This window comes from Hylaeus anthracinus, unplaced genomic scaffold (genome assembly GCF_026225885.1).
Source record: "Hylaeus anthracinus isolate JK02 unplaced genomic scaffold, UHH_iyHylAnth1.0_haploid 12000, whole genome shotgun sequence".
Classification (NCBI taxonomy): domain Eukaryota; kingdom Metazoa; phylum Arthropoda; class Insecta; order Hymenoptera; family Colletidae; genus Hylaeus; species Hylaeus anthracinus.
In genome coordinates, this window is record NW_026534347.1 from 10,777,334 (window position 1) to 10,796,763 (window position 19,430).

Sequence of the window (19,430 nt, forward strand, 5' to 3'; positions counted from 1 at the left end):
ATTTTTAACATTTTGTTTTGTGGGAGACAGAAGGAATGCAGATTAGAAGAGACTGATAAGAGTGAGGCTAACACCACGCAAAGGAAACTATGAATTGATACCTCGAACAGCCTGCTCCTTCCAAATGCTCTTGTTCTCCGCGAGGCAAGGAATCCATGGCTTTCCAATCTTAAACCTCCTAGCCTCCGGGTTCGAACCTGCGGATTAATCATCTCTCGAGTACCATTCGCAGTTGAGACGCACCTAAGCGTGACCATAGATAGGCTCACCGTTGTTGGACTCGTCCACGCTCTCCTTGGTGTTCAACGGGGTGAGGACCGTCTCCAACATGTCGCTGCACACCTGCATGCTGGGCTCGACGATAAACTCTATGAACCCTATTTGGGATTCAGCCACCAGGGTATTGTTACGATCGCATAGGGGGGAAAATGGCAATCCCATGGCCCTTTCTTTGTCTCCCTGCCGGAAGAACTCTTCCAGAAGCTGCATCGTCCATCTGCGTGTCAGACGAGGTAGTTGGAAAATTATACTTTTCAGTACAATGCAAATGCGGTACTTAAATATTCATGAATGGAAAAGGTGCGATATTCGTTATATTAGGTTGTCCCGGAAGTTTCTTTCGCGAGTTGCACTCAATTATTTTATGTGATCGTGTTTGTACAAATAGACAATCGAATTTCATATATATTCATGATGTAACAGTAATGGAGGAAAATAGATCGTACACAATTCAGTAATGTAACATAAAACAAAGTATTGTGCATGTGTTAAGGATCGCACAGATTACTCTGACGTGACGTGATCCCGTGTCATGAGACGCGTGATATGAAAATCTAACATAGGGTTTTGCATGGCGACGTTCACATTACTCTGACGTAACGTGGGCTGATGCTATCTGACGAAATGTGCGTTCTGACGCGTTAGGAGCGTATCAAAACTACTACATTTTTCGTGAGCGTTGGAAAGCGTTAGAAGACTCAGGTGTTTTCTAGGAACCTGTTTTCCATTTTTAAGAGATAAACTAATTTAAGAAAAACAAAAACTACACTAAAAAGTATAAAATAATTTTTAGTTAATTTATATAAATTTATATGACCAGTAATTTATATGAGCAGCTCTAGATATAATTGGTTATAAAAGTATGAGAAAATGCAGTGAAAAGTATGAAATAATTTCTATTTAAACTGCATTCTTGTCAGCTTTTCATGCATTTGATTAGATATAAAATGCAGCATATTAAATACAAAAACATAATTTTTCTTGTACTTGAAATGATTAAACATATTGAAATAATAAATAAAATTATTAAATCTGATCTTAAGAAATTTTAATAAGAAAAATTATTAGCATTATTATTGTTATGCTCGATCTTTATTTGTACTGTAAAAAATGTTTAATATCGTTATTAAACGTTAAACGTTATTAAATCTCGTCACGGCTAGGTTGGTTGTTGACAAACTAGACAACTACACGTCTGAAGTAGTTAACATCGCCTACCGCGATACCTCTTCGACATTCCAAAAAAAAAAAAGAGTGTTCCGTCGCAAGGAACATAACATTGAAATTGTGTTGGTACGTTTGGCCTGCGGACGAGAAAAGGTTATTTTTGAGATTTAAGGTATTTCGAGTCTTTAGCGTTGAATGGTTTTTAGAATCTCTAATACCCGTTTCGACCTCAATAACCGAAGTGCCATAAACTCAGAATTATCGAAGGATTCATTATTTCTGACAATTTCTCATGTCTGACGTGGGCCCACGGTGCCTGACGTGACGTGGGAACACGTCAGAATAATCTGTGCGACCCTTTACTTATTAATAAAGAAACTTTCGGGGCAACCTAATATTTATAGCAAGTAGACTGCGGATGTTTGCGCAATTTCATATCTTTACATACACAAGCGAAGAAAATAATGTAAACCAACATTATATTATACATTTGTAAATTATATTTTATAGATTTATGCATTTGTACATATTCTCGCATATTTACATTTGTCATAAATGCACAAATATTCGCAGGCTAATAATAAATCTATAGCTAGTAACGAAATCACCCAGAAAACATAAATTTCAAAGAATCGAATCCAGTATTGAGGCAGCCATTGAAATCAAATTCTATACACCTTATGGAATCTTTTCTTGCCAGCGACACGAATAGAATGTCAATTTCAAAGACGAGTACGAATACCGGATGTCAAGAAAATCTTTCGATCGTTGCGATAGTGAAAAGCAAAATGGCCCTGGAAGGACTTAAAGTAGCCTTCGATTGAAAGGAGGAACTTGATCACGAATCTTTTATTCCAGATAATAAGCTTCTTTTACGGCGTTTAAGTTTGCCCAGTGCCAGACATTTAATTATATTTAAAAGGGTTCATATCCTCCTGTGGCCATTGTGCAGTCGATGAGTAATTTCAAGTAGAACCTATTTAAATTTTAACGAAGAACGCTCCCAATGGCATTTTAATTAACACTTTTATCGAGATCTCATTTGTACCTATTTGTACCGCGATCGAACAAATGATTAGTCTTAAAGACATTAGTTTGAAGTTAGTTTACCTGTGATGAAGGTCCCATCTTTTGGCTGGGTGCGAGATGTCGCAGCAATGGAGGACGAGACTGACAGCCTTGCTTTTGTCGACGCTAGGCTCCGCCAGGCTCAGGATGTTCTTCATGTTCTTCAATTGTTGGAAATGAAAGCTCATATCGGTCGCGAGGACCATATCGATGACCAGGGAACGGAATTCTCGGAACTCCTCCCTCGAAAGGTTTTGCAGTATGTTGCACTCGTCCTCTCTCAATATTCTAAAAATATACAATTGGTTGAGAATCGTGTTTAAATTAACGCTAGGTTTACAGAGATGTCTCATCAGATTTCTATTATGAAGATAATGCTTCATTAAGTGAAGTAAATTTACTAAATTTAATTAGGAAGTTTAGGCAAATATGAATTTGGACATATTGTTGACAAATTGAAAAAGTAAGAACGAGTTAAAATGACTATTCTCTATAAAGTTAGTGCTAAAAAAAGGAGTTGGACGAAAAGTGGAAAAGTTACCTTCGTTTAAATTACATTCAACCAATTCGACCTTTTTCTATTTAACCAACGCTACCGATTATTTTTTCATCAAACGTGTCATGGAATTAAATACCATTTTCGTTCAGCTCTCAGCTGTTCTTTGTTTCAACGAGAGCATACTTTTTTCGAATGGAATGAAACGTCCGATTGTTGTTCCAGGCTCCCACGTAATACAAAAGCAACTTTTTCTCGACAATTTATTCTGTTCGATAACTTCTCCACAATGCACTTCCGCTTTATTTAACAGGAAAAACGGAAAGTTTTTTTATTCTGGAAACTGGGACGGAGTTTATTCTCGAAACGAAGGCGGAGAATTAATTGAATTGTCTTAACGGGGACAATGATTCCGCGATAAAACATTTTTCAAACGAGTTAGTATTATGGTAGGTTTGGTATAATAAATATGCAATGTTATATTTGATATAAAGAGTTTTAGAGTGTAATATAAAACAAGTGGTTCGTTTACAGGAAGAGTAAGGTGAACGGTGGCTGAATGGGTTAAGTAGAATAAGACAGGATAAGTCGTACCTGGTCGGACACGTTTAGTTGGATACGAGAGCAGGAACTGTAACTTGATCAGGTATTTCAAGTGCGATAGAATAAGAGAACGGACGTTGTACTTTATCATACATTTCATACACAATGCGATACTAAAAGTTCTCCAAAAGGGAAAAGGACTCGGATACAACTTGTCTATCTCTCCAAAAATGAACAGATTCACGCGTTTCGGACACCAAGGGAAAGCAATTCTCGTTTCGCACCGATTGAAATTGGAATGAAAATTGCGAGTAATCGACAACTCGTTAGAACGTGAGTTAGATACACGTGACCTTTCGATCGCGTCCCCTATATACCTACCGGAAGCTCGCGGAGATGTGGTGATTTTCCAGAACTGCCCGGTCGTTGTAGAGAAGCGCCGTATCGCTACCGGACATTACGTGGAAATTGTTTGTGGTCCCAGTGTGCTCGTAATCATGAATAATCGCCGCCACGAGGGTGGCGAAAATCTCCAGATCGGTCAGCCAATTCTGCGCAACAAGCAAACACGTTACGCTCGCGGCGTAATCCACCGTCGAACGTGCAATTCTCCGTGTAAACGTGGTCGTGAAAACGTCCAAGTTCGAAATTTCACCTTTCGCTTTTCCTAGGAATTTCCTTCGTTTGCGCGAGCCGCTTTAACAGCTCGCGCCCAAGAGTGCTTTAATTGCGAGCGAAGTTTAAACGAGAAATTAACGAATCGCGGTAGTCGTTTTTTACTTCGATTTTTTTTTTTTTTTTTTTTAAAGCTGCACCGTTGATAGAATATACGGTGAAACGTTGTTAAAGAGGAGATTGCAGGAGTTTAGACGGAGATCTGGTTTATTCATTCTTTTTGAAGAATTTGCGAAGATGGGATGCGATTTATTTTCATTAAGAATTTATTGAACTTATTGAGGTGTCGAAGAAAACGAATCTGGATAAGATTCGTGAATTCTGAAGAGGCGTCAAGAACAAATACCGTGACGAATCTTAGATTATGTAGTTTTCAAGCATTTAAAAAAAAGAAATTTTAGTAAAATGTTGATGACATAAGGGAATTCAGATGTCTTGGTCTACTTTTGCTTTTGAGTTTCTATGACTGCCCTCCAGCACGACCTCTTCCCCTTTCACGTGTCGTTGTCCAGAGGGCAATACGCCAGTGCAGAGCAGAGCAGTTCAGGGCATTTGCACTGTCCTAGAATGTGCATTCTAATGGGATCAGAGTGAGGGGAGGCTCGTGTGTATACGTTCCAGTTCAATGACAGTGATACGATAGCGTACGCAGTGATACAGTTTCTTAGATTAGATAAATGGTACAGATGTGTTTTGATTGTGGAAATCTCTCGATAAATTGACAACAGCTCTTCGTTTTGCTATACACACATTCCACAGAACTGAAGGTAGATTCACTTGTCCACGCTCTGCACGAACCTTGTTTACTTATTTTCAATTTATATTTCAACGTTTAGCCAATAATGTGATCGATTCTGTTAGTAACAGTAGCTTTATTTATCCACACTCTGCATGAACCATGACGGCCATTCTCTTGTTTTCAATAGATTTCGAAATCTGTTAGGTGAACGATTTTCTAAGATCCATGACAATAGAAGGTACCTTCACTTTTCCATACACAGTATCTTTCGTCGTACGGACTATTCATTTGTTATTATCAAATTTCTCCAGAATTAAAGTTAAGCTCATTATCTATAGATTCTTTTAGATAAAAAGATTTATAATATAAACATTGTTTTTTTCTCAACTAATACCAGATAAAGCTGATTATTTATCGGTACTTGTCTTTCCTTTTCGATAAGAATTCGATAAGAACCAGTTAATCCTTCTTGATTAATGAACGAACTCACCATGAGTCCCGTTTGACAGAGAATGTAGTGCATGGTCTGCGCGACGTCAGCCGCATGCAAATTGTTGTGGTACGGGTTACGATGCCTGCAGTAACCCTCCTCGACCCTCCCCAAAAAGCACTCCAACACTGCGGGGGGCACCTTGAATTTGTGGATCATCCCGTATCGGTTGAGCAGATCGTAGCCCAGGTACTTGACGGGGGTTCCCATCGCGGCTTCGCTTAACGAGAACACGTCGAAGGACCAGTCGTCCAGGGTCTTGAATAAATATGCAAATTTCAACTCTGTGAGGAGTTTGTCAATTATTTCCAACGGAATTTTAGCCTCATAAAAATGTTCAGAAAAGTTAGCGTAGTTGAGGAGGAAACCAGGGATTCGAACCCTAACCCGTACCGGGTTTCGGTACTTCGTATTATAGAATAACCCATTTAACCAGGTAACACAAGACATCTGTAACCCGAGTAACCCGGTTAACCCGGTTGTATGGGCGTTATAATAATACAGTAAAAACCATAGTTATTACCATGTTTCTAAACGGTAATCAATTTTATTTCAATATTGTCTGTTTTCTACTCTACTGTCCATCCGCGAGAAGAAGGTCATGCAAGTGCTTACATTTACTCGTATGTGTGTGTGTTCATATTTTGTATATATTTATTCCATTTTTAACTTATGTCTGTTCATTGTACATTTATTATGCCAAATAATTGTTGAAGTTTAAAAAGAAAGTACAAATACCGTTTCTAACAACACTCGAAAATTAATCAATCCTACATTCATTATATACTCGTACATTTTAAACAATTTACTTTCATTTGATTTGAATATTGCTGTAAGTTCACATATCTTTAACTTGTCTGGATGTCTAGGATGTCTTCTTCTACTAGTAACCCACTCCGAGCAGGTTAACCCGCTCTTCCTACAATTCAAGAACCGTTCCTTCGTGGTTAGTATGGGTTACAGTAACCTTTCGTTCATTAACCGGGTTTGGGTTTGGGTTCAGCAGCGGTTCGAATCTCTGGAGGAAACCTGTTTCAGAACGCTGAAAATCAGGCACGTCTTTACGAATCGTTTAAAAACAATAAGTGGATCTCCGTGAAACTTACACGGGCCTTTTATTGGATATTTGGTGAAAACAAATTACTTTTGTCAATACGAAATTGTACGTGAAAATTGTACGTCTCGAGACAAAATTTTAACGCTATACACGGTCTGTCTAAAAGGAAACCGAATTTTTGCTATAAAAAGAAAAAAGTACAAGTAAAGTTTCTACACACACGTTTATTTACTCAAAATAATCTCCGTCTGCGTCAATACACCGTGTAGACGCGTAATTAACATTTCGAAGGACCTTTGCAGCTCCTGTTTGGTAGCCCGTTTAGTACGGCGATTACAGCGGCCTGAATCTCCGAAATGTTGCTACAATGTGGAATTTTCAATTTTTGGAAAAGAAAATAATCGCAGGGAGACAGATCAGGCGAGTAGGGTGAATTATCCAAGGTAACAATTCTAATTCCAATGAAAGGGACACATTATAGCACTATTTCGGTTTAGTATATTCTACACGTTGTATTGACGCAGAGTGAGATTATTTTGAGTAAATAAACGTGTGTGTAACAACTTTACTTGTACTTTTTTCTTTTTATAGTAAAAGTTTGGTTTCTTTTTAGACTGACCGTGTAGAAATCCTCACGTGTTTTAGCCTAGCCGTGAAGGTGTTAAAACCAGGGGTGTGCGGGATCCCGGTCGGGACGGGCATTCTTCCCGGGATCGGGATGCAATCCCGAGAATTTCAAAATCCCGATTACATCCGGGATTCCCGTGAATTTCTGGGATCCCGAAACCATTCGGGATTCCCGAGAATTATGAGATCCCGTAAATGTTCGGGATTCCCGAGAATTTCGAAATCCCGTACATTCGGATCGCTGAAATTTTTAAGAATAACAACACTTTCGGAAGTCTCAGATATTATTCTACAGGGTGGTCCACCTAAGCAAGCTCGCCTAAATATCTCCTCTAATTGTGGGGGTACAAAAAATATTTTGTATGCTATTTGAATGGTTTGAAAAAACCATTCTATTGCAAAAGATTTCTTTTTTCTAGGGTAATTTTTTTCGGAGTTTACAAGGTTATCGATGTTTTTTTTGCGCATAAATGTATAATTTTTTTATCGCATCGTGTAGCTGATGTGAAAATACGTTCAGATATGTACATTACATGACCTTGAAATGACCTTTGAGTTCAAGAATGAAATGGAAACGAAATATTGTTGTCTACAACATTCTCTCAAAAAACGATTCATCGTTTTCATATTGCTGTAAACCCCACTAACAAAAATTCAGGCGATTTTCAAAATCACGTCCATGTAGATCCTGATGGAGAGACACATAATACGGATGAAATTTTTGTTCACAAAGTATTCGTATTATGCTTGTTTTGGAAATATTAGTTACCCGTTCCAATTGTCGTGTACTAACATGCGGATTTTCGGCAACTTTTTCCATAATAAATCTCGTATTTAATTGATTTGTAACATTATGGGTTCGCGTACGCTTTTTCGTATTGACACTACCACTTTCAAAAAAATGCTTGACCACCTTTCCATATGTACTACGCGATGGACAGTTGCGTTCAGGAAATTTCGTTCGTTACAATCGAACAGCTTGCCTTAAACACTGATCACTTTTACTATAAATCAGAATCATATCAATTTTCTCTTGCTTTGAATAACTCATCGCGAAGGATAATATCCATAAACTGACGAACTGTTTAAAAATGATCAGATTTCTGCGGTGTCAGAAGTCATTCGTAGTGTATTCCCGAACGACGTCTTTGTCTGTAAAGTCTCGACAGACAACAATTTTTCGTTTCCATTTAATTTTTGAACTCAAAGGTCATTTCAAGGTCATGTAATGTACATCCCTGAACGTATTTTTACATTAGCTACACGATGCAATAAAAAAAATTATACATTTATACGCAAAAAAAATCGATAACATTGTAAATTCCAAAAAAATTTACCCTAGAAAAAAGAAATCTTTTGCAATAGAATGGTTTTTTCAGACAATTCAAATAGCATACAGAATACTTGTTGTACCCCCACAATTAGAGGGGATATTTAGGTGGCCTTACTTAGGTGGACCACCCTGTATATCCCGTACATTGTCGGGAATCCCGAACATTGTCGGGAATCCCGCACACCCCTAGTTAAAACATCATTGGGTTTACAATCCCGAAAATCCCAAAAATCGAATGTTAATCGGCCCGTGGATAGCTACCTTGAGTACTTTGACCACTTCCTGGGGGAACTGCATGAGCGCGGTGTTGGTGACCCGCCTGTAGATCCGATCGACGAAAATCCCCGCCCTGATAGCGTGGGCGACCGATCGGAATTTGGGTTTCTCGTCCGCCTTCCGCCTGGTGGTGGCTAGCTGTCTGGTGAAGGTCGAGGCGAGCCATTCGCGTACTTCCGGTGGCACGGCGTCTGGCTGAACCTCCGACAGTTCGTCGTCCTCGTCTGCCAGCCGTCTAAGAATAAATTTCATTGTTACTCATTCGCGGATCGTACCGTGAACGTTTCGCGGCGATACGTCCGATCATAAATGGAAATCCCTAGCCTCGCTTTTAACGAGAACAGAGCGGGGTTCCCTCGATTAATCGACTCTCACCCTCTCTATTTTCATTCTTTCGATGAACAGAACGCGCACGCACTCACGCATACATGGTGGATCGCTGGTGGTCACGCACTCTTTCGTTTTTGATTGAAATAAAGAACGTGAATCGTGAGTGAAGAAGCTAATGGCGCTATGGACTTGGTTTGCTCGACGCTAATCGATCTTGTGGTCCTGGACTACCACGCTTCGGGAAGGGTGTTTCGATTTTGTGAGGGAAGCTTGTTTTTTTTTTTTTGCAGTGCGCGTTGGGTTTTCGATGGGGAATACTCGTCTTTTTTGAACGAGGGTGGTAGAGGGTGCGTGTGGTTGGGCTTCGAACAAGATTTTTGTTTGGAATGTTTCTCCGTTATCTCAATGTAGCTTTTACAATCTATTTTTGAAACTGCGATCGTCGTGTTTCGACGTTTCTACGTTTTATTTTTTATTTTTTTTTTTTGTCGGGGATGTCGAAGGTTTTGTGCAATTTTCGGGGATATTTTATGCAAGTAAACGTAATCTCTTTTTGAGCGAATAATTATCGAACGATTTGGAAGAGTCCTCGATGATATGCACCGACACTTTTGTGTTTGGTCATCTTCGACTTGTAATGCAAGTTTTTATTCAATGAACGTCTCGTTAGATTTCCATTTCAAATTTGTATTATTTTATTTTTTATCATGTGTTCACGCATTCATTGCAACAGGAATCTAACCTTGACGTTATTATTTATTTCATTAACGAATCACAAGGTTTTCTTCAGTGTCAAACGTAATTAGGAAAATTGGAATCATATTAAAGGAACTGGGATATTATAAACACTATACACACAAATATTTTTATGACTTCAAGTGCAGGTTCTGTGAATTTTATAAGAATGGTGGTGAATTTCTTTTATAAAAATGAGGAACGCTGAATTCAGAGAGAAACAATGCAATTTTCCTTTATTATTTTCTTTATTGAAAATATTAAGCAATAAATCTTCAACTCAAAACAAAATCATTTTCCTCGAGAGTTACGATTAGATTAAAACCTACTAAAAGTAATTAACGCCAAGCGTGTAATTAACCAGTTTCTACTTAATAATGGTCTTGAGGTAATTCTATAGTACGCGTGATGTAATTAGCACTTAAAAGAAATTAGGATGGAGAAAGCACATCCCACCGACATCTTCAATCCTACAGATCCAAGCAATCGACTATCGTGCAAAAATCGACTCGGAGCGTTTGGGGTAACTCTCGAGTTCTTTTTAGATGTCAGCAAAAGGATAGAAATCTTTGATGGCGTAACAGCCGCGCAGATAAAAAAAACGCGATTGCAATGAATGGCGGTTAATACGCGACTGACCTGACGAGGTAGTAATCTCTTCGAAGCCAGCGTTTCATTTTTTAGAGTGCCGAGTTCAATTACTTTTGCATCCAATCGATAAAAAAAAGTTTATGCACTGCATAAATACAGGCGCACTTGTCGGTGAATGGAGACAATGAAACGGCGATAATACCCTTGTCGTGGCCATTATGAAAATTGGACAAACACCACTACAAACCTGCACACTCGAGAATTGTAAATTTCACAGTCCATAATCGTAATTGAATAATAACACTGGTTATGAATATTAGGGGTATCGCACTAAAGGTGGCGAACGTTTCGGCAAATATAAGCTATTATTATCGAATCGCAGATGCAATCGACTGGGAACACACATGCACGCACGCTTTGGTACCAACAAACAGTTGGAAATTGGAATTGTAATGGTATACAGGGTGAGTGTATTTACAAGTGTATTTACAGATTTGACTATGTAGGGTTTCTGTTATAGGGTGAACCATGTTTCGTGCAGACTATGAAACTTACGCCTAAGTTGAGTTTCGAGAGGGAAACGCGAGACTGTATATTAATTTCTAGGTTGTATTATTATTTGAAATACATGTATTTGTACTAGGAATTCATTTCTGGATTGGATTATTATTTATACTATGTTTCTAGTAGTATAGCATTAATTCCTTAGTTGGATTGTTATTTGTTTTATATTTGTACTAAGAACTCATGAGTAGCATTAGTTAATTAACAGTAGCTAAAATAGTTATTGATTCCTAGATAATTAGTGTTTATTGTTTAAACAATTATGGTGAATATTATTTTGGTGAAACATTAATAGTTCACGTATTCTTTCTCTCAGTAGATCGAATGGCCATTCGAATTAACCCGCCGGATTATTATTGTTAACCCCACTCCTTTATCTTGGCCTGTGTACGGGTTCGTCCCCCATCGAGGACCTTCGGGCACTCACATTCAGTCTTCGTAGATCCTTCGGTCGATATGGGTCGCACGATCGCGCACGCGGTTCAACTCGAGTGTGGACCACTGGTGGGGGAAAGCGACCACCAGGGACCAGAGCCGCCCACTACTGACCACTAGTGACCACTACTGACCATTGCTGACCACTATTGACCAGCACTCGTAAGTGTTAAAAAAGCAGCTTACTCATTTATTTTATTCAATTGTTCGGATCTAATTTAACAATTAACCGAACACGATTACAATGAGATAATACAATATTTCATTTCATCCTTTACAATTTTGCAATTAAAATTATTCCTGAATTTTATATTACATTTACCCATTTCAAATCGTTAAAAGACTATATTCAATAGATTCCTATTTTCGTTTTCTGAATTTTATGTTACGTTCGCCCATTTCAATCGTTATATTCAATAGACTCCTATTTTTGTTTTCCGAATTTTATGTTACGTTCGCCCATTTCAAATCGTTAGAAGACTATATTCAATAGACTCCTATTTTCATTTTCACATTATTTTTTATACCTTTGAGATTCTTTGAATGCGTATGTATTGAGTGATTACAATAATCTTGATAAATTTCTAACTTATGCAGAAAACGAAGAAAATTTTGTAATTTAGCGCGTAACAAGTTGTATCAAGATTTGTACAATGGCCTAATATATTTTAAAAGAAGAGAATATCGTAGCATCTGGCTTTTATATCCAACAATAATGCGTTAAATAATAAAACGGATAATAGGGTGTGGCCCAGCGTGAAAGATCGTTCGAGGACCTCAAGGTCCCGAGTTCGCGAATTCCTGATTTATTATAAACACATTCCTTCTCGCGTTATATCCTCGAATATAAACAAAAACACGGTTTGATCTCGCGCTGTATTTATCGCGTAAATGACGTCACGCGTTATCGGTCGTTTTTCAATGAACCTAACCGTCTTTTCCCACGCGGTTGGAAATTTCAATTATCCTCGATTTGGTAAACAGTCTCGCGTTGCCCCCTCGATTCCAAGCCTCGAATCGTAAACAAAGCTCGCTTAGAGTCTCAATGGAAACGCAATAAAGCGGCAAGAAATAGTGTACGATGTACGAACGTGAACGTGATATCGAGATTCGCGAATTGTTATTTCAAACAGTTGAACGAACCTACGGCGTACACCCTGACGGCAAGTAGCTGTTGACTCGGCACGCTCTGCGTCTCTATAATTCCAAACATCAAGAAAAAACGTGTTTCACATTAACGATAGATCACATCCATGGGAGCTTGTGTGTGTATCAAGCAGGAAACGTTCGTCCGCGTGTTTCGAAATTTGTCACGAGAGATGGAAGAGAGAGAAGAGAAAATTTAGAGGAGAAAAGGGGTTGATTGTCGAGTTATTCGAGATACTCTCTTTGAGCTTCAATTATCATTGGGCCCCTAATCATATCGTACTTTTATTGAAAATTCAGGTTTCAGAGGCTATTCATTCGTACCTTGTAACAGCAATTATCATAAGCTTCATTCGATAAGAATAATTTTCAAAAAATGGTTGTTAGAAATTACCTTCTTTTCTTTCTCGAAAAAGCATCTTAAAGTTACAATAATGTAAAGTATGTAACTTGATTACACCACCTAATGTACTGATCTTACATTTGTTCCTTTTTCGAATTTATTTTATTCTAGCTTCACGTTACTTTGAAATTCCTTACATACATACCTCTAAAGTAAACAATGATAATTGCAGTTACAAAGTACGAATGAATAGCCTCATGAAAAATGAATTTTTAATAGAAGTATGATACGATTATAAGCCTACTGATAAAGTTCAAAGAGTGTACCACGACCCAAAAATTGTTGAGCTCCTCTGCTCTAGAGATCCTTTTAAGTGTCGCGAGTGAACATGGTATCACAGTTAGGGGTGCACGAACGTTCCACGTAGAAACTCGTGATTTTTCACCCTCGACCCATGCACTTTGTTCATAAACGGGCACAGAGAACACACATAGAGGAAGTTTCGGCTCTTAAACTCGTAAACAGGCAGTCATCCAAGAAGTGAGCAGGTTACACCTAGAAAGATCTAAAAAGAGTCTAGAAAGGGGGTAGAGACAGGCCAGGCAGGTCAAAGATAGTCGTCATGCTGTGTCTGGATGTGTTCTTTTTTTTTTTTGGCGCACGATGAACCGTGATCGTTTATTCAGATCGTACGTTATGGTCCTTCGGGGACGTTTTGTTCGTGATCGATCGAAATCGGTAGCTGTTTGGCTGTTTAGGCAGAACATAAAGTAAAAATGTACACAGAATGTAGTATCGTGCTGTTTATTTGTGGAGTTTGTCTGCTGGTTTTACCTGAAAGAGATATTTTTTACCGAAAAAGTAGACTTTGTTTTGTAAGCACTATTGTTGTATGTAGCACGCTATACAAATTTTCTATCGTGGGGAACGTTCGTCATCGTTCGCGACTCTCGCTCTTGTGCAAAGTTTTTTGTACGCTATATCCTACACTTATCGTTAGTAATCGTGCACTCTAATCGTGTGCTAATTAGTAGAGAAGAAGGGTAATAGGCACTCGAAGATACTATATAGAGTCCGCTAACGATCGATACACAGTGTACTACCAAACATTAACTCCTGTGCATAAGGTCTCTACGCTACCCTACGTTATTTGGTATGTGGCCAAAACTACGGTATTGACAAGAAGAAAACGTAATGTAGCGTTCTGACGAATTGCAACCCAAATTGACGTCGACGCCAGAGAGAGCGAAATTGTAATTTATTTGTCAGTCGTCTTTCTAATTACTTTCCCATTTCTTGCTGGTACAAATCGGTTAAATCGTTCTTTCTGTGCTACACTTACAGAGGTCATTATCGTTTCGTTCTTTTTGTAAATTCGTAACTTCGATTTTAGTTGAATTTAAATTCTTCACAAAAAATAAATACAGCCAGTTCCGTAACCATTCTATCGAAGAAACTCTAAATTAAACGACGTAATTGTAATGTAATTGTGTAAAGTTTATTCAGGTATTATTTATAACGAAACATTTATTCGAAAACTTGAAGCATGTCATTTAATTTAAACTGTCTTCGATAGGCATAGAGGATAGATACGAATAATGAAGGAATTGGTTGTATATAATAAAATAAATGTAAAGAGCTTTCATTTTTCTCGGTGTGTACCCTTTCGCTCTCCCTCGTCGACGCGTTCGTCGTTCATTTTTTTTCTCGCTCTAAACCGACCGAACCACCTCGAAAGTTTCGAGTCGAAAACCCCTGCGTTCGATTCCAGTCGAGTGTTCATGCGGGGGTTAAAGTTCGATTCCCTGGTAATGATCGAGCAAACGTCGCATGATCGTGAGTCTGACGGGTCCCATGAAAATCACCGACACGGTTTTCACTGACAACATTTCACCGACTTCAGATTCGACAACAATAACTTTGGCCGACAACGCCTTTATCCGAAAACGACTTTAGTCGACAACGATTTTGACCGACAATGAATTTAACCGACAACGAATTTAATCGACAATGAATTTGTCCGGCAACGATTTTGACCGACAACCATTTTAGCCAACGAAGTAATAATCAACAGTAACACGATTTACAACGATATGCATATGATATTTACTAACAAGGATCTACTATCTTATTAATTATGAACTTTTTCTTGATATAGTGAATGGAAGGACAGATTTACGAAGAAACGCAGTGAAACCAAACCGAACAAAATGTGTTTGAATATTATTGATATGTATATAAAGCATTAGATAGAATATATTATTCTCAAAATAGTGAAAAGGAAATCCATTTACCTAATGTCGTACGACACCTAAAGAAAAAGAAAAAGGATAGACTTGCAGAGGAACGTATTCAACAAATACTCAGAAATCGTACACAGTACACCACCACAAGTTGTTTCTTGCAGGCATTAGCACACAATATTAGATTATAATAAATTTAATGTAATTAATGTTTTTGTTATATAATTTATCGAATGTACTTAAGACCTTTGTTATATTGATCTAGGCAAGTTATTAACAACGGGAATATTATTCTCCTTGTAACTATTATCTGTATCGCACAATTAATTGAAGGAAGCTTAAATTTTTATTACGTTGACTTATTATGTTAGTATTTTCGTTGTCATAAATGTTTTTGTTATACACTCCATCAAATGTATTTGAAATTTTTATTATTTCCATTATTAGGTAAATGGATTTCCTTTTCACTATTTTGAGAATAATATATTGTATCTGATACTTTATATGCATATCAATAATATTCAAACATATTTTGTTCGGTTTGGTTTCACTGCGTTTCTTCGTAAATCTGTCCTCCCATTCACTATATCCAGAAAAAGTACATAATTAATGAGATAGTACATCCTTGTCAGTAAATATCATATGCATATCGTTGTAAATCGCGTTACTGTTGATTATTACTGTCGTTGGCTAAAATCGTTGTCGGACAAATTCTTTGTCGATCAAATTCACTGTCGGTTTAATTCGTTGTCGACTAAAGTTGTTGTCGGTTAAAGGCGTTCTCGGCCAAATCTGGAGTCGGTGAAATGTTGTCAGTGAAAACCGTGTCGGAGAAATTTGTGTCGGTGATTTTCATGGGACCCGAGCTTGACAGGGGTGGACGATGATCGAGAGATGTCGACAAGACGGGACGAAACGTGGAAGAACAGGGGGTGGGTGGTCTTTTTTTTGGGGTGGGGGGTGAACAGTCGCGTGAGGTCGGAAATGTGAATATTTCGCAACCTTGCCCATACGGGGGTGCGAAGCTTCCGTTTCTGGGTTACCACCGCGTGGCCCTGTGGTCCGTCCGAGTCCAAGGCGCTTCCGAGGGATGCAGATGACAGGCCCGCACCCCTACGCGATGACCGAGAGCACTCAACCCCGCCTGAATTCACCCTGCGGTACTGCTTGTTAGTGCATGTGTCAAGTAGAGAACAGAACAGTAGAATATTACAGTTTTTTTCCTTATCATTATCATTAGCATTATTTTCCGGCTGATCGACGATCACCCGCGCACCTGTATCTGGCAAACAATTAACGGAGAGACATTGGGGAACGCTGCTGCGACCTGGAAAGAAACCCTCGACCAGGGATTGTTAAATAAATCGAGCCTGAATTTTCTTTGAACTTTGTTGCTTGGGAGAAATTTCTGGTGGCAGCTGAAAGGCATTGATAAGAGATCTATTTTTGAAAATATCGGGTTTATGGGGATATCTAGTGGTCCGTCAGCGCTGCAATTTTCAAATGAGAGTTAATAATTTGATTTATTATTTGGTATTTGGGGCAATTCATTGTACACGGGCGAAGGTTCGTGTGTCACTCGTTGAGTGACCGTTTTTATGCATTAGTAGATATGTTAGGATCTCTTGAAAAAATAATTTTGAAAAATATTCAGTGATCTCTGATTAGAAATAGTTTTATTAATTGTTAATCCAAGAAAGAAATGCGAAACGTTTAGAATTTTAAATAGTTTACTGTTTCTGGTTTCGCCATCAATTTTGTTTAAAATAATAGATATCGATTCTGTAATTAATCTCTGCTTCTCGATTGAAAAGAGAAGACGATTAGTAACGATTTATTAAACACCTTGTATCACGTTGATCGTATAGTACGGTTAAGTCTCATGCATCGATGTTCAGAACGACGAATAATTGGAATAATTGCTGAAAATTCGAAAATCTTTGACATTGAGCGTCGTTTGAACTGTTTAACAACGTTTGAGGAGAAAAAAAAATTAGAAAAAATGAAATTGCCTCCTGTGAGGATTGAACTCACGACCCCTGGTTTACGAGACCAGTGCTCTACCACTGAGCTAAAGAGGCGCTCTTGGAGTCCATACCGTCAGAAACCGAGGTCATGGATAAATTGGAAATGTCCTTCGAAAGATTCTCCGCGAAACGAAATTTGCATCGTTCGACGCGATAAATACATCACAAAAAAATCACCGACTTGTTCGAAAAATCATAACGTAATTTATCACTCGACATCTTTCTATGTGTTCCAAGAGTCGTGAGCCCTGCATGATACAATTATTAATACAGTTGAATTCGTTAGTTAATTAATTAACATTGATAGCAACAATAGGGTTTTTTATAGAATAGAATTTTATAGAATCGCTTATTGGCTAGATTTTGGGTTTCAATTAATCTGAGCTTAAAAATAGGCACGGTATAAAGTATCTAGAGGATAATTTCTACGATATAATTGGCGATTAGTACGTAACATTTGAAAATCTTCGCATAGAAGTTGCATGATCGGGTAAGAAAGTAGTGTGTCAGCTCTCTGCGCGTGGCTATAATATAACAACTCGTGGAATATTATTTGAAACACTAATCGTCGTTTCGAGTAGAACTTACTTGGTTTCGTCGAGGAAAACGGCTTCGAGAACGCGTGCCGCGTAGTGCAAGTTTCGTTGGAGCAATTCTGCCGATATTTCGCCATGTTGAAGCTGCCTCAGCAAACATCTCAATCTGTGACAGAAATTATCACGAAATTATTGATTTAAATTTCTGAGATTGCAATTCAGAGCATTTTTGTAATACTAAGTTCAGATTGTCCATCAGGTTGAGACTTAGGTTACGTATCATAAATTGATTATAACGAAGATTAGGTTGACCTAGATGCCTAGTACTCTAACGTAACAAAATGGTCGATCCTATTCAAACCAGGCTTATAAATAGTTAAATGTGGAGACACGGAATTAAGACTTAGGTGGCGTGTTTAAATTTAGTTAAATGAAGATTAGCTTGGCTTAGGAGGGTGGTACTCTAACGTAACAAAATGGCCGGTCTATTTAAAGTAGACTTATAACTAGTTAAATGTAAAGACGCAAAATTAATTTCGAAACCTAGTTGATCGAGATTAGCATGTTAGGAAGAGCTTAGTACGAATCCTACCTGAGAGCAGCTTTGTCGCAGGCATCGGGGGTGTCAACGGCAGGGAGCGAGTCTGTCGTCAAGTCGATATTATCGAGAATTTCGTCGAGATCCACGGACTGGCTCGATGAAAGAGTGTCGGGGCTATGTGGCGGCGGTGAACTTTCGAAACTTCCGCCGATACTTCTATTCTTGCCGGAACTTCGGCGTACTATCGTTAACGTGCCTTGTTCTGGAACACAAACCCCGCAAATATTTAGTTAATTCGGAATCGTAATCATCCCTGATACTTTAATTAAGGAGGTATTATCGTCTAGAAGTTTGTTTTTTCAGTCATTTTTAGGAATTAATTTTGCGAAAACTATCAAACCTACAGTACCAGGCTTTTTTTTATGCATAATAAAACACATTTCAACTAACAACACAAATTTTTATGAAATACTTCATTGAAATCTATACAAGTTATGCGCTGTTATGCAGGTTGTGGCGTGAGACGCTCGTTCAATCGGGCGCACAGGCTGTGACGGTTCTAGTCGTCTGAGACAGAAAAACAAATTTTTTTTTCAATCTATATGAATGTAGTTATCGCCTGAACTAGAATTAAGTAAATACTAAATTTTTTATCGGAATCGCAGCTGTTTAAAAATTAAAGTTTAATTTTCCCGGAAAATTGCCAACTAAAATATGAGAGCAGGGCTAAAATATTCAAGCTATCGGTATAATTCTAGTTCAAACCATAGGCGATGGTGCCCTCGAAATGTGTGTAAAACCAAAAGTCAGTCGGTCCAATAGTTTTTGAGAAAAACGTGCGGTCGACTTGAAAAATGTCGTATCGAGAAAAACGCGTTTAATGTTTGCTATACATTTAGCACTAATACTGCTGAACAACCTTTAAGCCTCTGTAACTATGAGAGCTCTACGAATTTCAAATTAATATTTTAAGGGCACTTTCTCAAAACCCCAAATGATAAGAAAATGCAAAAGAAACAAAATCGAATTTTTGAAGTTTCTAGACGATAATATTCCCTTAAGCAATATTTATATGAACTTCAATTTTTCTGTACACAGACGGGAAACGGAAATCAGAATTTAAATTAAAGTACGTTTCGTCTTAAAAACGTTATTTTATTCTTTATTCTATTTATAAGTCTTTTAAAAA

General features: G+C 38.1%; 2 protein-coding genes and 1 non-coding gene across 4 annotated transcripts in view; 1 reads left to right on the forward strand and 2 right to left on the reverse strand.

Moving 5' to 3' along the window:
* The window catches only part of LOC128890201 (dual specificity calcium/calmodulin-dependent 3',5'-cyclic nucleotide phosphodiesterase 1-like), a 106,080-nt gene that overhangs the window by 3,279 nt on the left and 83,371 nt on the right, over positions 1-19,430 (reverse strand). Inside the window, exons 3-11 of one of the 2 annotated variants that reach the window (XM_054148480.1) lie at positions 18,293-18,503; positions 17,753-17,866; positions 12,549-12,602; positions 8,736-8,985; positions 5,458-5,715; positions 3,935-4,104; positions 2,557-2,802; positions 270-496; positions 102-197 (exon numbers count right to left, since the gene is read on the reverse strand). In XM_054148480.1, coding sequence (XP_054004455.1) covers positions 102-197; positions 270-496; positions 2,557-2,802; positions 3,935-4,104; positions 5,458-5,715; positions 8,736-8,985; positions 12,549-12,602; positions 17,753-17,866; positions 18,293-18,503 — 1,626 coding nt within the window. Of the gene's footprint in view, positions 1-101; positions 198-269; positions 497-2,556; positions 2,803-3,934; positions 4,105-5,457; positions 5,716-8,735; positions 8,986-12,548; positions 12,603-16,139; positions 16,293-17,752; positions 17,867-18,292; positions 18,504-19,430 lie in introns of both variants that reach the window. The other variant, XM_054148479.1, reaches the window with a different exon arrangement.
* The window catches only part of LOC128890203 (alpha-glucosidase-like), a 41,149-nt gene continuing 30,581 nt past the window's right edge, over positions 8,863-19,430 (forward strand). Inside the window, exon 1 of the mRNA XM_054148484.1 lies at positions 8,863-11,567. The gene's annotated coding sequence lies outside the window, so the exon portion shown is untranslated. The remainder of the gene's footprint in view (positions 11,568-19,430) is intronic.
* Trnat-cgu (transfer RNA threonine (anticodon CGU)) lies at positions 17,147-17,218 on the reverse strand. The gene has a single exon. It is a non-coding gene; the product is annotated as a tRNA-Thr (tRNA).